Source organism: Malus sylvestris, chromosome 12 (genome assembly GCF_916048215.2).
Source record: "Malus sylvestris chromosome 12, drMalSylv7.2, whole genome shotgun sequence".
Taxonomy (NCBI): Eukaryota; Viridiplantae; Streptophyta; class Magnoliopsida; order Rosales; family Rosaceae; genus Malus; species Malus sylvestris.
Window position 1 is genome coordinate 1986836 of NC_062271.1, and position 14240 is coordinate 2001075.

The 14240-nt window shown below is 36.9% G+C and overlaps 2 protein-coding genes across 3 annotated transcripts; one reads left to right on the plus strand and one right to left on the minus strand.

The window, feature by feature from the left end:
* The first annotated feature begins 2062 nt into the window (after positions 1-2062).
* On the plus strand, positions 2063-4583 carry LOC126593535 (growth-regulating factor 3-like). Of its 2 annotated transcripts, none has more exons than XM_050259624.1 (4): positions 2063-2457; positions 2655-2840; positions 3221-3554; positions 3967-4583. In XM_050259624.1, exons 1-4 carry the CDS (start codon positions 2247-2249, stop codon positions 4415-4417), a joined length of 1182 nt encoding a protein of 393 aa, XP_050115581.1. In that variant the 5' UTR covers positions 2063-2246; the 3' UTR covers positions 4418-4583. The 2 variants fall into 2 exon arrangements, with proteins under 2 accessions (XP_050115581.1, XP_050115580.1); XM_050259623.1 differs by having other exon boundaries at positions 2064-2457; positions 2652-2840.
* A 28-nt stretch (positions 4584-4611) lies between these two features.
* On the minus strand, positions 4612-13602 carry LOC126593534 (1,4-alpha-glucan-branching enzyme 2-2, chloroplastic/amyloplastic-like). The gene is made up of 22 exons (XM_050259621.1): positions 13307-13602; positions 12596-12756; positions 12165-12412; positions 11762-11860; positions 11234-11276; positions 10939-10998; positions 10740-10820; positions 10302-10418; positions 9852-9935; positions 9234-9355; positions 8967-9086; positions 8515-8644; positions 8293-8403; positions 7799-7927; positions 7109-7212; positions 6834-6978; positions 6579-6726; positions 6390-6490; positions 5789-5866; positions 5531-5686; positions 5292-5366; positions 4612-5187 (listed from the first exon to the last, which is right to left on the minus strand). The coding sequence occupies exons 1-22, from the start codon at positions 13431-13433 to the stop codon at positions 5077-5079; spliced, it is 2550 nt and encodes an 849-aa protein (XP_050115578.1). The 5' UTR covers positions 13434-13602; the 3' UTR covers positions 4612-5076.
* Between the last annotated feature and the right edge of the window lie 638 nt (positions 13603-14240).

Genomic DNA, 14240 nt, shown 5'->3' on the forward strand with positions numbered 1-14240 from the left:
AAGGAGTGTAGCTGCAAAAAATCATCAAAATCAGAGTTAAAATGACTGTTAAATCGTGATTTTTCTTTTTATAACCGTCGAAAAGTTTTGTCCCTTTAATTGATCTCTGAATGTTTGTTTTTTGTAATTTTTGACGTATGCGATCTCGAAGTATATACAAACATGTTTGACGATTGGATCTTTGAAACTAGTTTCGTAGAATGAGTATCCCATCAAAACAATAGATTCACTAATACTTAATAGTTTATTCATACTTTTATTAAGTATAACATAAGATTGTGTGGTATCCACTAGTGTAAATATTTTAAATTGAAGATCGAATTCAATCATTGTATTCATATAGGGTCAAGGAGTGTAGTTGTAAAAAATCATCAAAATCGGAGTTAAAATGACCGTTAAATCGTGCTTTTTCGTTTATAACCGTCGAAATGTTTTGTCCCGTTACTTGATCTCTGAATGTTTGTTTTTTGCAATTTTTGGCGTATACGATCTCGAAGTATATATAAACATGTTTGACGGTTGGATCATTGAAACTAGTTTCGTAGAATGAGTATCCCATCAAAACAATAGATTCACTTATACTTAATAGTTTATTCATACTTTTATTAAGTATAATATAAGATTTTGTGGTATCCACTAGTGTAAATATTTTAAATTGAAGATCGAATTCAATCATTGTATTCATATAAGGTCAAGGAGTGTAGCTGCAAAAAAATCCTCAAAATCAGAGTTAAAATGACCGTTAAATCGTGATTTTTCTTTTTATAACCGTCGAAAAGTTTTGTCCCGTTAATTGATCTCTGAATGTTTGTTTTTTGTAATTTTTGACGTATGCGATCTCGAAGTATATACAAACATGTTTGACGGTTGGATCTTTGAAACTAGTTTCGTAGAATGAGTATCCCATCAAAACAATAGATTCACTAATACTTAATAGTTTATTCATACTTTTATTAAGTATAACATAAGATTTTGTGGTATCCACTAGTGTAAGTATTTTAAATTGAAGATCGAATTCATTACTTGTATTCATATAGGGTCAAGGAGTGTAGTTGTAAAAAATCATCAAAGTCGGAGTTAAAATAACCGTTAAATCGAGATTTTTCGTTTATAACCGTCGAAAACTTTTGTCCCATTACTTGATCTCTGAATGTTTGTTTTTTGCAATTTTTGGCGTATGCGCTCTCGAAGTATATGCAAACATGTTTGACGGTTGGATCATTGAAACTAGTTTTGTAGAATGAGTATCCCATCAAAACAATAGATTCACTAATACTTAAGAGTTTATTCATACTTTTATTAAGTATAACATAAGATTTTGTGGTATCCACTAGTGTAAATATTTTAAATTGAAGATCGAATTCAATCATTGTATTCATATAGGGTCAAGGAGCGTGGTTGTAAAAAATCATCAAAATCGGAGTTAAAATGACCGTTAAATCATGATTTTTCGTTTATAACCGTCAAAAAGTTTTGTCCCGTCACTTGCTCTCTGAATGTTTGTTTTTTGCAATTTTTGGCGTATGCGATCTCGAAATATATACAAACATGTTTGACAGTTGGATCGTTGAAATTAGTTTCGTACAATTCGTATCTCATGAAGTTCAATGGTGTGTGTGTATATATATATTTATTTATTAAGTAGATTTAAATCTATTTATTTTGTATGTATAATTATTATAGTTTTTAGGGGTATAAAATTTAATATATATATATATATATAATTATTATAGTTAATATTTTGGGTATAATTATTATAGTATATATAATTATTATAATTATTATAGTTTTTAGGGGTATAAAATTGTTAAATTAATATATATATAATTATTATAGTATTTTTTTAGGGTTATAAATTATTAAATTAATATTCTGCTTATCGTGTATCGTGTTACCCACGTGTATACCCGAACAAACCCGTTATCCTAACAGGTGCTTATCGGGTTACCCGATAACGACCCGTTTCGTTATCGTGTCGACCCGAACACCTGTTAATTTCGTGTCGTGTCGTGTCGGGTTATCGGGTCGTGTCAGGAATTGCCAGGCCCACTCAGGCTTCTTCACTCCACTTTAAACAAAACTTTGCAGGCTTTTTCTGTCAGAACCTCTGCCAAAAGCTTAAAAAAAAACAATCTCCACACCCAACAAACCCAACATATTAATCTCACCCAGTAAACAACTAATCACCACAACAGAAAAACAGACCAAGCTTGAACCCCACCCCATCTCTCTCTCTCTCTCTCTAGATGGACTTTCACCTTGAGCAATGGAGAACCCAGCAGCATGAGTCAGAGGAACAACATTCTGCAAAGATACCAAAACTTGACCTTGATCCCCATCAAAACTCAGAGCTTCCATCTGCTGGGTATGCTCTCCCTCTGTTTGTTCCTGAACCCAACACCAAAATCCTGTCAGCAGCATTTTCTGAATCCTCACCTGCCACCTCTAGATTTCCCAGTAAGATTTTATCTCCTTCTTGAACCTTTCCCTTTTCTTTCTTCTGTCACACACACATACATCCAACCCACAAGAAAAAGTTTGATTCTTTGAATAGAAAAGTTGATGTTCTTGCCTGGTCTTTTTTTCTTGTTTCTTCTCAAGTTTTATTTTTAAAAGCTCAAATCTTTTAATTTAATTATTGTTTTCTGTAGAAGAAATGGGAAGCTATTTCAGCTTGTCACAGTGGCAGGAGCTGGAGCTGCAGGCTTTGATATTCAGGTACATGGTGGCCGGTGCGGCTGTTCCTCCGGAGCTTCTTCAGCCAATCAGGAAAAGCCTCCATTCTGCTCCTTATTTCCTCCACCACCCTCTCCAACAGTTCCCTCACCTTCAACCTGCTTGTATGTGTACTTTTAACTCCAAACTTTAATTAAACCAAATATTATTATTCAGATCTGTCACAAATAAGAATCTATTTAAAATGCCAATTTGATTTGCAAACGCGGGTTAGGTTAGTTAGTTAGAGTAGCTTGCTCGTCTCTTGCCCCCTAAGCTCGAATCTCCTTTCATAAATTAGAGTAGTTTAGAATATCGTTTTTTTCAAAGAAAACAATGCCCATTTAGTGGATTAATATTCTAATCTAATCTAAATTACGGGGAGGAAGATTTGAACTTGGGTACATAACTTGCTCTAGTCAACTTTCTAAGCCCAGGTTTGCTGAGATTTGAGTGAGTTAAGCATGAAGATTAATGAAAAATCATAATGTGTATTATCTTTCAGTGTTGCAATCAGGGTATTGGGGAAGAGCTGCCATGGATCCGGAGCCAACGAGGTGCAGGAGGACAGATGGGAAGAAATGGCGGTGCTCGAGAGATGTGGTTGCAGGTCAGAAGTACTGTGAGCGCCATGTGCACCGTGGCAGAAACCGTTCAAGAAAGCCTGTGGAAGTTGCCACCACAACCACCGCCGCCACCACTACCGCTGGTGGCGGAGGGAGTGGCACTAGTCTTAATAATGGTACCACCATCACCAATACATCCGCTAGTGGGACCCATTTCGCTCTTTCTGGGTCTTCATCATCCCCTTCGATTGATCTTCTTCATCTCAACCAAAGGTAGTAAACACCACCACCAAGGCTATTATTTTTGGGTTTAATTCAATTTGAACTAAATTAATGTCACTAACATTAACCGATGTCACTTGTCGAATTAAATTAATGTAGTCCTCGACAAGTGACAACGGCTAATGTTGGTATGAAACACTTCAAGAATCAAAACACACAAGAAAAATAAAACACACTAATCGTCATTGCACAATAGGTGGTGGCGGGTTTTGTTTCCTTTTGTGTGCAACTTTCTAAGTGTTTCTCGCTAACATTGACGAGAGGGCACGCTAATAAAGTAGGCAGTTTAATTATGGAATCTCATGGGCCCCTAAAAGTACATGATGCTCTATTTGTATGCTCAAATTTTTTTTTTTACTTTGATTTCTCGCCCGTAATTGCTAGTGTTTCATGTCAACTTTAGTTCTTCAGAGGCCAAACCTGAGAATATGAGCCTCTTCGGGCCCCGCAGTGAGGTCTTCGCTAGTGCAAAATCCGACAGCCATGTGTTGAGGCCCTTTTTTGATGACTGGCCGGGGAAGCTTCAAGAACTCGACAACGCAAGAAGCAATGCTAGCTCAATGAACTCGGCCACCAGCCTCTCCATTTCGATACGTGGAACTACCTCATCGGATGTGTCGTTGAAATTGTCTACTGGCAATGGGGTCGAGCCAGGCCACCAGGACAGCCATGCTGAGCGTGGGCAACCACATTTGAATTGGCCAGCCGGGTGGGCAACAAACCAAATGGCTTCCATGGGAGGACCACTTGCAGAAGCCCTGCGGTCCTCTTCCAACTCCAATTCGTCGCCGACCAGCGTCTTACATCGGTTGCCCCGCGCCTCTGCCTCCGAAGCTAGCTTCATCAGCACTTGAATTATCATCCGTATCAGACAGTTCCGGCAAGCTTCTTATAGTTGCTTGTGTAAATCGCTCTCATTATTTTACTTTAACTGGACGAGTTCTGTGTATGTTTTAACCAAAACAAATTTAACACTCATTATCTCGTAGATGTGCAATTGCAATTCACTTTTCAAGTTAAGGTGATTCTCCTTTGTGAGCTAGACCAGTTGGTCAAGACATAGTTTCGCTCTCATGCGCTCAAGTTTAAATTCTTTTTTTACATCGTTTTAAAGAAAAAACAACCATCCAAGCACGAAGGACTCATCGTATTTTCGGTAACAAAACTCGGCGAGCCCAGATGTTTGCCAACTAATGTAACACCACGATCAGCTACATGCTCCATCTGTACATTAGAAAATCTCTAGCTTGGAAAACAAACTGCCATGTATGTCTACTTTCTCATAGGCCTATGAAAGACACTGGTCTCCTAAACTTCTGCCTAAATTCTCTCACCTTCGCAGTTTTAAGTTCTGGTTTTACTTTGTTAACCTCGTTCTTCCGACTTTGGCGTAGCGTAACTGCCGAAGGCGGCAGCGGAATTCCACATTGACGGCACTTTTATTAGCTAATGTACAGCGCGTCTGGTTTTAGGAGTGCGGGAGGATGAAGACATTTTGAGCACCGGAACTGAATTAGAGTCGGATATCAGCCTTTTTAGGTCCCTCTACGAAGGCATAGACCACGGCTGTTCTACAAGGTGCATACAGTAGGAAAGAATGAGGCCGCTCATCGAACCACCCATCCTGCAGATCACAATGAGGGTTAGTAATATTTTACAGCCGGGAAGTACTCACCCGAAGTCTACACATGATAGCACTGGAGAAGATCCAAAGGAAAATTTTCTTACAGTAGTGAAGTACTCAGCACTGTGATCAATCCTATCAAAGCCTCCGAATAACTTTTCATCTGAATCCAAGACAATCTGGAAGAAGAAACACAGCGTTATCATATGAAAAGAATAAGCGAAGAGGAGTTCTATGACATGCACTTAACCAATAAAGATCAATTCTAAAAAGAAAATCTGAAAGCGCGGAAAGATAGTATATTAGGCTATGAGGGCTTCATAGAAATTTTTAGAGGAAATACCTTATACTTTCCTGGCTTTAAGCAGCCAACTCGGTAGTCTGAATAGCTGTTACTCCAATGAAAATTGAAGACAAAAACCAGGTCACCCCTTTCAAAGACGATAATTTTGTCTCCTTCATCCTTGTGTGATATGTATTGATGCTCAGAAGTCATGAACTACATCAGCAGTAGACCAATTTTTCATACTATAATCTAACAGATATGGCACAACCCATGCCCTAAGTAATTAAGCACATGTACGCGTTTGACTAAACTTACACCATAGGTTTCTTCAAGATGTTGCATCGCTCGATCAAATTCTTGCATTCCATGATATCTTAGATACTCTGCATCCCCCTGGTCAAGTATAATCAACAATTCAGAAAACATACGATGTAATCAGAAGCAACAAAGGTTATGCACAATTTATTTTCTGTAAGGCCAATATACCCTTAAAAGAACCAGGAATATGGAAATGGATATGCAAAGTTCGACAAGGAGATAGTACTTCAAGAATTTCATGTGCAACATAAAAGGGATTGCTCAACAGAGAGATTCTATAGTTTAGTAATTTGCTAGTAGTAGCACTGTCAAGATCAATATATCTTGATGTATGTATCACGAGTACGCTATTAGGTTACCAATCAACTTGACCTCGGTTAGTAATTTTCTACTGCCTTTACAAGTAACATTTAATTGTATTATGTCATCATGCTCTTCAGTTTTTCAGCACAACTGAAAAATCTCTTAGGAATCATGCATTGCTTCAATTAGCCACCATCTGAACTAAACACAAATTCTTGTTACATAATTACCAAAATGTTGATGCACAAAAGTGATATAAACCAACAGGCATGCTTCATGGATAGTAAGAACTTACAAGATCAAATCTACGTCGGCATTTGTCAAAACTGTTATTGTTCCCAGGGACTATTTTTCCATTTGGAAGATGTTGAACGCCTCTTGGAAAATCAATCCACTCTGAAGAGAAAAATAAACATAAATATAAAAATGAATGGCAGCTCGACAGAATGATGATGTACAATATCACATTTTGGCCTAATCTTACCAGGATGTCCAAATTCATTTCCCATGAAATTCAGATATCCTTCTCCGCCTAATCCCATAGTAATAAGCCTAATCATTTTATGTAATGCTATTCCACGATCTATAAGGGGAGTTGATGGTCTATCCAGAGCCATGAAATCATACATATCCTGAGAGAAGCATAGAATATTAGACAAATAATTCTAATACAAGAAACCAAAGTATACACATCCTTCAAGTTACGAGATATGCAAAATGCAACGAAAACTTGTATAACCTTGTCCATCAGCCAAAATGCAATTGTTTTGTCACCAACAAGAGCTTGGTCATGACTTTCGGCATAAGCAACACAATTCTCCCCCCACCTTCTGTTGGTGAGTGTGAAAACAATATCACCCATTTGCCACTCTTCATCCATTTTCCTACATCAAATTTCATGCGACAATGTCAACCAAAGCTAATTAGTTTTTTTTCACAAATGCCACCTACATCAGAGATAAAAGACTTTCTAACTTTAAAAATGGAGCAGATATGCTTTGTATCGCAACTTACTGGAGGAGCTCAATCCATTTATCAGCAATAGCCATATGCAGGCGATAATCAAATCCAACACCACCATCTTCAACAGGAACACAGAATGTTGGCATTCCACTAACCTGTAAAGGTAGAAATATGCATAACCAGTATAACAGCCTATAAAAGTAGCATTTTCATCATATTTTAAACCAATTGAACAGGAAAAACAGATTTGACTTGTTAAATCAGCTAATGAGTGATGATTCAAAGCTCAAAATATTTATGGCTATTATTTCTAAAATCTAAATATAACAATGAGCTCCTCTATAAAACCTTCCTCAAACTCGACAGGTCAATTTGATTGAAACTCAAACCTGGCTGTATTTTCATTTCTAATGAGAAACATTGAAATGTTATCAACTCAAAACAAGCTGAATTAAATACTCATCTGAATAGAAATAGTTGTAAAACTACATGAACTTCCATGTCTTAAGGATTGGGGGAAAGTGGATGAGAGAAATTAAAATAGTAAAAAAAAAAAAAACTAAAAAAAAATGTAGAACTTATATAACAGTGGTAATATTTTATTTTTCTTATTTCAAGTTACCAAACCTTGTAAACAGTTTATTTCAGTTCAGTCCACTATGAAATCTAAATTCATTACTTGGGAGATAACTGCAACAAAGGATGCTCAACTTTACTTATCAAAGGGTATAGACAACATACATCTTCACCAATGGTAACAGCTTCAGGGTAGAGCCCATGAATCAAATCGTTAACCAGCATCAGGTAAGTAACAGCATCTACATCGGTTGCTAACCCAAAGTACTCACTGTAATTTCCAGTGAATGCTACCTAAAGCAAGCTCAACCAATAAACAAATATAAGAACCTGTCATTGGATATATGAAAGTAAACTCGAATTGTAGTAGCATATGTAGCAACAGAGGTACCAATGGGAATACTGAAACTGATATTGGACATCAGAATCAACGAAAAACTATGCTGACAATAGATTTTTTTGGGTCAAATATGCTGACGATAGATAAGCAAGGAAGTTTTCCATAAAAAATTGTAGGACCTTAAAGGCAAATAAAATGAAACACAACCAAAACAAAACGTACACATAACATTTACCATTTCAGTGAAACTTAAGATTGAATAGCATATGAGTCATTCAGATACCCATAGTAGAAGACAAAGTAAAATCTAAAATGGTACCTCCAATCCATGGTGAGTGTACATCATTGAAGTCACACCATCAAATCTGAACCCATCGAACTTGTATTCTTCCAGCCACCACCTTGCATTGGAAAGAAGATACCTCAAAACCTACATGAAAAGTTAAAATCAGTACCTCATAAACATAGGATAAAGCAAAAGATTAAGGCCAAATCACTCACAGTGCACTATTTAAAGAAAAGAATGCACAAAAGCACATACCTCCCAGCTTCCATAATTAAACAAGCGGGAATCCCACATCCAATGATATCCTCGAGACCCAGAGTGGAAGTAATGACTATCGGTTCCATCAAACATGTTCAAACCATCCAATGTGTTATTTGATGCATGGCTGTAGTGTTACATATTTAGCAGTTAGATATTTAGACAAATAAGTTCATAGTAATTAACAAGTAATATTCAGTCTAGAAGCATGATTCGTGCAAAATATTTGAATAGGATAGAGTGAAAAAAGAATTTGACATCGTCAATCCCAATACAAATAGGTGGAGTAATACATCAAACAGACTAAAGTTAGTACAATAAGTATAAAAAGAAATTTATGGAAACTTAATCGGTATTTCTGCTAAGCATGTGAAAAATGTTGAATATGATTAACCCATGGATGTGTCCAGGAACCTAAGTCCTATCTGCTGCGAACAATTAGTTATTACCTGTGAACAATATCCATGAGTACAAGCAGACCAAGCTCATGAGCTTTATCTATTAGAGACTTCAGATCGTCAGGGGTTCCACAGCGGCTGCTAGGAGCAAAAAAATTGGTGACATGGTACCTGCACCACAAACAGAAAAAATTTCAATTTTATTTTTAGAAAACATCAACTGCTCACAAGAAATTCCATTTGTTTCAACAGAAATATATTTTCCCAAAAGATAAAATGGAGTACAAACAGTTGGAGCATATGTTAAAAGGACAATACCCAAAGCTAGCATAGTAGGAGTGCTCTTGAATAGCCATGAGTTGAACAGCATTGTAACCAAGTTTTTTAATGCGTGGAAGCACATCATCTCTGAATTCAGCATACGTGTTAATTTTGGGCTCCTGCAACTCAAAAGTTAATGGTACTGTTAGGGAATAAAATTTAACAAGTGATTAGAAACCAAAAGGAAGAAGAGATCTAAGACAGCTCTGTGGCACAGTAATCCCCTTGAACTTTGGATGATTTCATCTGGATAGATTTCAATACAAAAAAAATGCCGTTGATGCTGTTAGAACTATTGATGACAGATATAAAAAGAAGATGTTTCCGAATCATCTATACTATTCTTGTCTAACATGTTAAAACATGGGTCATAAAATTTCGGCCACAACTAGAGCATTCATTTGTGAGGCGCATGCCAAACTGAACTCCCAACTCAAGGATCTTAAGTTATGACCACCTGCACTAAAATAAAGAACTTTAAAAGCAGATTCTAAAAATAAGATCCTACTGATCTGGAGCACACCTAAGGTGAGGCTTATCAAAAAGAAGAATTAAAAATTAATGTGCAAGAACATAATAATTAGCTGAATAAGCTAGAAGGGTTACGATCCACACCGTGCTACTCATTCCAACATGTGCCTCATAAATGCGAAGTGATTTTGGTCTACTCGGCTGAGAATGTTGAAATACATACTTTTCCTGAAAAGAAGTGCATGCGAGTATCATTAACCCATTCAAGAGTTGAACAACAATAGGAAACATGAACATGTAAATGAAGCAGACTAACCTATTTACTGTCTTAACTATTTCATAAAATTAATGAAGTGATGTTGGAGAGGGAATGATTCCCAACTGAAACCTATGATAAATCAAAGAACCAGTATAAGAATCCTAAGAATCATTAATGACTTGGGAATCATTCCCTCTCCAATATCACAAACATTTGCTCAATTTTGATTCAATCCTATGGTTTAATTTCTACCTTACTGCAGCCTTTCTTCTACCCAGAGCCCCGGCATCCCTACCAGTATCAAGCATAACTGATTTTTTTTCCGAAGAACATACCTCTTCTGGTGGATCATAGTATATGCCATTGTATGGGATTTCACCTGGAGCCTGTATGGAAAACTTGATCCAAGCAGGAATCGAGTCTTTGATGCCTGAAGGAGTATCCATACGGACCTGCAATTTCACATAACATACTGAATTAACTACACAAATTTATCTTATTGCAATAACATGAGATGGACAAAACTTGCAATTGTAGTATGCCTTGAAACTATTGTTCATTCTCCACATAAATTTCTAGAAGAGAACAAATTAAAAAAGTGTATAACCAAGCTCTTTTTTGAAATTATCACTACAGACAAGTCAACAGACAAATTAGTTAAGGATTACTTAGATGAAAATAAGTCCTCTTTTTATTCGCTGGATTATGAAGCATTACAATAATAGAGAAAGAGCAGCAAAACCAGACATACAATTATCCACAGAAAATATTACCTTCACTCGAGAACCATGGGGAATTGCAGGTGAGCCATCTGCATTGTTTGGCAAAGAGATCTCCCAGACTCCAAAGTCATTCTGTTCACATATGGTACATGAGCAATGATGTTGTACAAAAAATATTAATCATGTGGCTTGATGTAATTCATTTGTCCACTATCTTGGAAATCCCACTGCTACAGTTCCAAAAACATACCTGAGTCATCACATCTGCATTCGTGTTCCAATTGTTGAAATCTCCAATCAGTGATGCTGACTGAAAAGGACAACAAGAAACGGCAACCATGAGATTAAACCTTATTAAGGTACCTAAACTGGTCAAATAAAACCTTCCATCAAATGACAAGATACTCCTCACAACAAAATAAGGGGAAAGGATCTTAGTAAGCACATCGTGTCTATGATTGTTGGTCTCAATAAGTCACCCTTATACAGAGAGTAACTAACTGCAAAAAGTAAAATCCTTAAAACACCAGACAAGGAAAACAAACCTTTGCTCCAGGTGCCCACTCCCTATAAGTGATACCTTTGGCACTGAAAAACCAGTAGAGATAATAATCAGCATTAAAGATTTGACAAATTATAATTTAGTTTTAAACCAAAAACTATGGAAATTACTATGGGAAATTGAAAAAGGAACCCTAAAATAAAAAATAACAAAAGATATTACCCACAGAATAAATACAAAGATGTAAACAAGGACAATAATTAGCTAAGAAGGTGATAAAGGGCACTGCCACAATAAGGTGGATGAGAGCATGAAATCGCTAATCGTAACACAATATTTAATATAACGCCAGTATGCAGTTCAAAACAGTCAAAGGAAAAACTTTTCTCTCGTCTGCTCTATGATCTATCTGACCTTATACATCGACACCCTATTAGCATATTTACCTATTAATTTCTATTCCATATCAAAATAAAAAACAACTAAAAATGTGGTACGTATTCAATGTTGTAAACTACTCAAAAAACATGGAAAATACGTGGACTCCAGAAGATAAAGCCAAAAGTAATACCTGCGTGTGAAGCCAAACTTCTCATAGCCACGAGAAAACACCTCTAAACCACCTTCGTACTTGTTAATCTCCTCACGCAGCCTTTTGTATTGTCCATAACTGACCATAGTAAAACAAAATTACTTAAAGCCTTATGAACCTAATTTGGACATAAAGCAAAGCATGAAGGATTTGTAACCGGAAATAAGAAAAAGAAAGAAACATAATTCAGTGCACTAAAGGAGCAAAAATAATCTTGCACTTGTTACACTAACCAGCTAGCTGCCATGTACCCTTTTGCTTGAAAGGGGTAGCGACATTGCTGTTAATCAATTTATTTACTCTTTTTTCAATTTTAGGCCATCATCCATTCATGTTGTATATGTATTATAATCATAAACTAAAATATGAAGGGGCATCCTACCGGTAATCAAGGTGATCACGGTGACCCACCAAAAGTGAATCTATTTCATATATCTTTTGCCCATTGCCAGGCGGTGGAATTGTCTTTCCTGTTGCTTTGTTTGTAGCAGTACTTGCTTTCACTTCTAAGGGACGAGGTGTGTCCTCAACCTTGGCTTCAGCGTCATCAACATTGGCCACAACTAATGAAGGGGCATCCTCAAGCTTCTCTTCATCTTCCTTTGCTACATTATCTACGTCCTGAATCACCTAAACAAAAATTATACATACACAGTACAACAATATGTTATGCGGGATCCTCCAAGATGTCACAAGGAAATTGACTAAGCTACGGCATTCTGCACACCCAATAAAACCTTTGAATTGAAAGCATAATATTTTAATTGATACCACAGAACATAACTGGTATGCATATAGATGGGTATCATAAACCTGAGGATCCTCTGGAACTGTACTTGCAGCTCCCGACTGCTCCTTCTTCAAAGACGAAGAGCCATCACTCTGGCTGTCAGGAACAAGCATTTTCTTCGATGCAGCAACCGCTAAAGATGGCAAATTAGAATCATACGAAGGCTTTCCAACAAAGATCTTCCCTGCAAACGCGCATCAATTTAGCTTAACACACACACACACCACAATCATCGAATAAAAAGTATGAAATAATAATAAAAGAAATCATTTTTAAGCTAATAAGTTCATCTCTTAAGCACAAAATCGACTAAAACAATGCCTTTTTTCTAAAATTTTAATTCTTTTCAACAAGAATTAAATTCAAAATTGCTATCGGACACAAAAAAAGCATAGGCATTACGTCCATATAATCCGTAATCGAAATCCATATGCTTTTTTGTCCTCTTCAAAAAAGCATAAGTCTCCATTACTGTTCCAAGCTTCCAAAAAAGCTCACAGCATATCCAAGTAAGCTCCATCTCTAAGAGGGTGACCACTAACAATCAATCAATCTACGCATAACTTCAAAAACTAAAATTAAAAAACAATAATAATACTAATTATATAACAAAAAAATAATAATTAATTACTGAAAAATAAACAGAAAATCGAAGCAGCCGATTGAAACAGAGAAATCGAACTCGAATATCAATTTTTTCGAAACGAAAAAAGAAACGGAGAGAGAGGGAATACGAGAGGAGGAGGTGTTGGAGAGGAAGAGAGAGAGGCCGGAGGTCCTCCGATCGCCATTGAAGCTGGAATGCGAGGTGTAGGCGGAAGGTAGGAGAGGGAAGCGAATCCCCGAGAGAGTCGAGACCATTTCTTCTTCCTCCTTTCGTTATCAGATCGACCGAAGCGCGCGAGAAGGATCGATCGATCTCGAAGCAGCAGCAGCAGCCGTTTCGTTTTGCGGGGTTTCGAAACTCGCCTCCCGGAAGAAACGTTGAGTGAGTGAGTGATGCAACAGAGAAATCGGGGGGGGAGAGAGAGAGAGAGAGAGAGGGAGGAGTGAGAGAGTAACCAAGTATTTTGTTGAATACCGCTGGATGCCACGTGTACAGTTGAGAGTTGCATGGGGATGTGTTGGTGGGACCCAGTCTGCTTCTCCTCTAAATTTTCGATCGTCCATGGAATTTCGACTTTTATTTATTTATTTAGTGTGTGTGTGTATATATTTTTGTTTTTTTGAGAACTATAACTATTTATTTAGTATATATATTTGGTAATCTAAAAATTAAACAATAAAATAATGGGGGGTATGTTGGAGGGGGGATTTGGATCCTCTCCTGAGCCAATGGAGAGGATCCTCTTGACTAATAATTGTGGGCCGTTGGATAAAACTCCAACGGTTACAAACAAGAGATCATTTTAAAGTTATAATAATTATAACCGTTGGATTTTCATCCAACGACCCACAATGATTGGTCAGGAGGATCATCTCCATTGGATCAGGAGAGGATACAAATCCTTGGAGGAGGATGAGGAACGAAAGGCTGTGGGGGGAGAGAAGGGATATTTTTGAGATTTTGTTTGCCCGTTTGTTGCCATTTCTTGTTATTTTCACATAGGTTACATTCTTATTGGAATCAAATGAATTTTTGTATTTCCTTCTGGAATTTTGATAAAA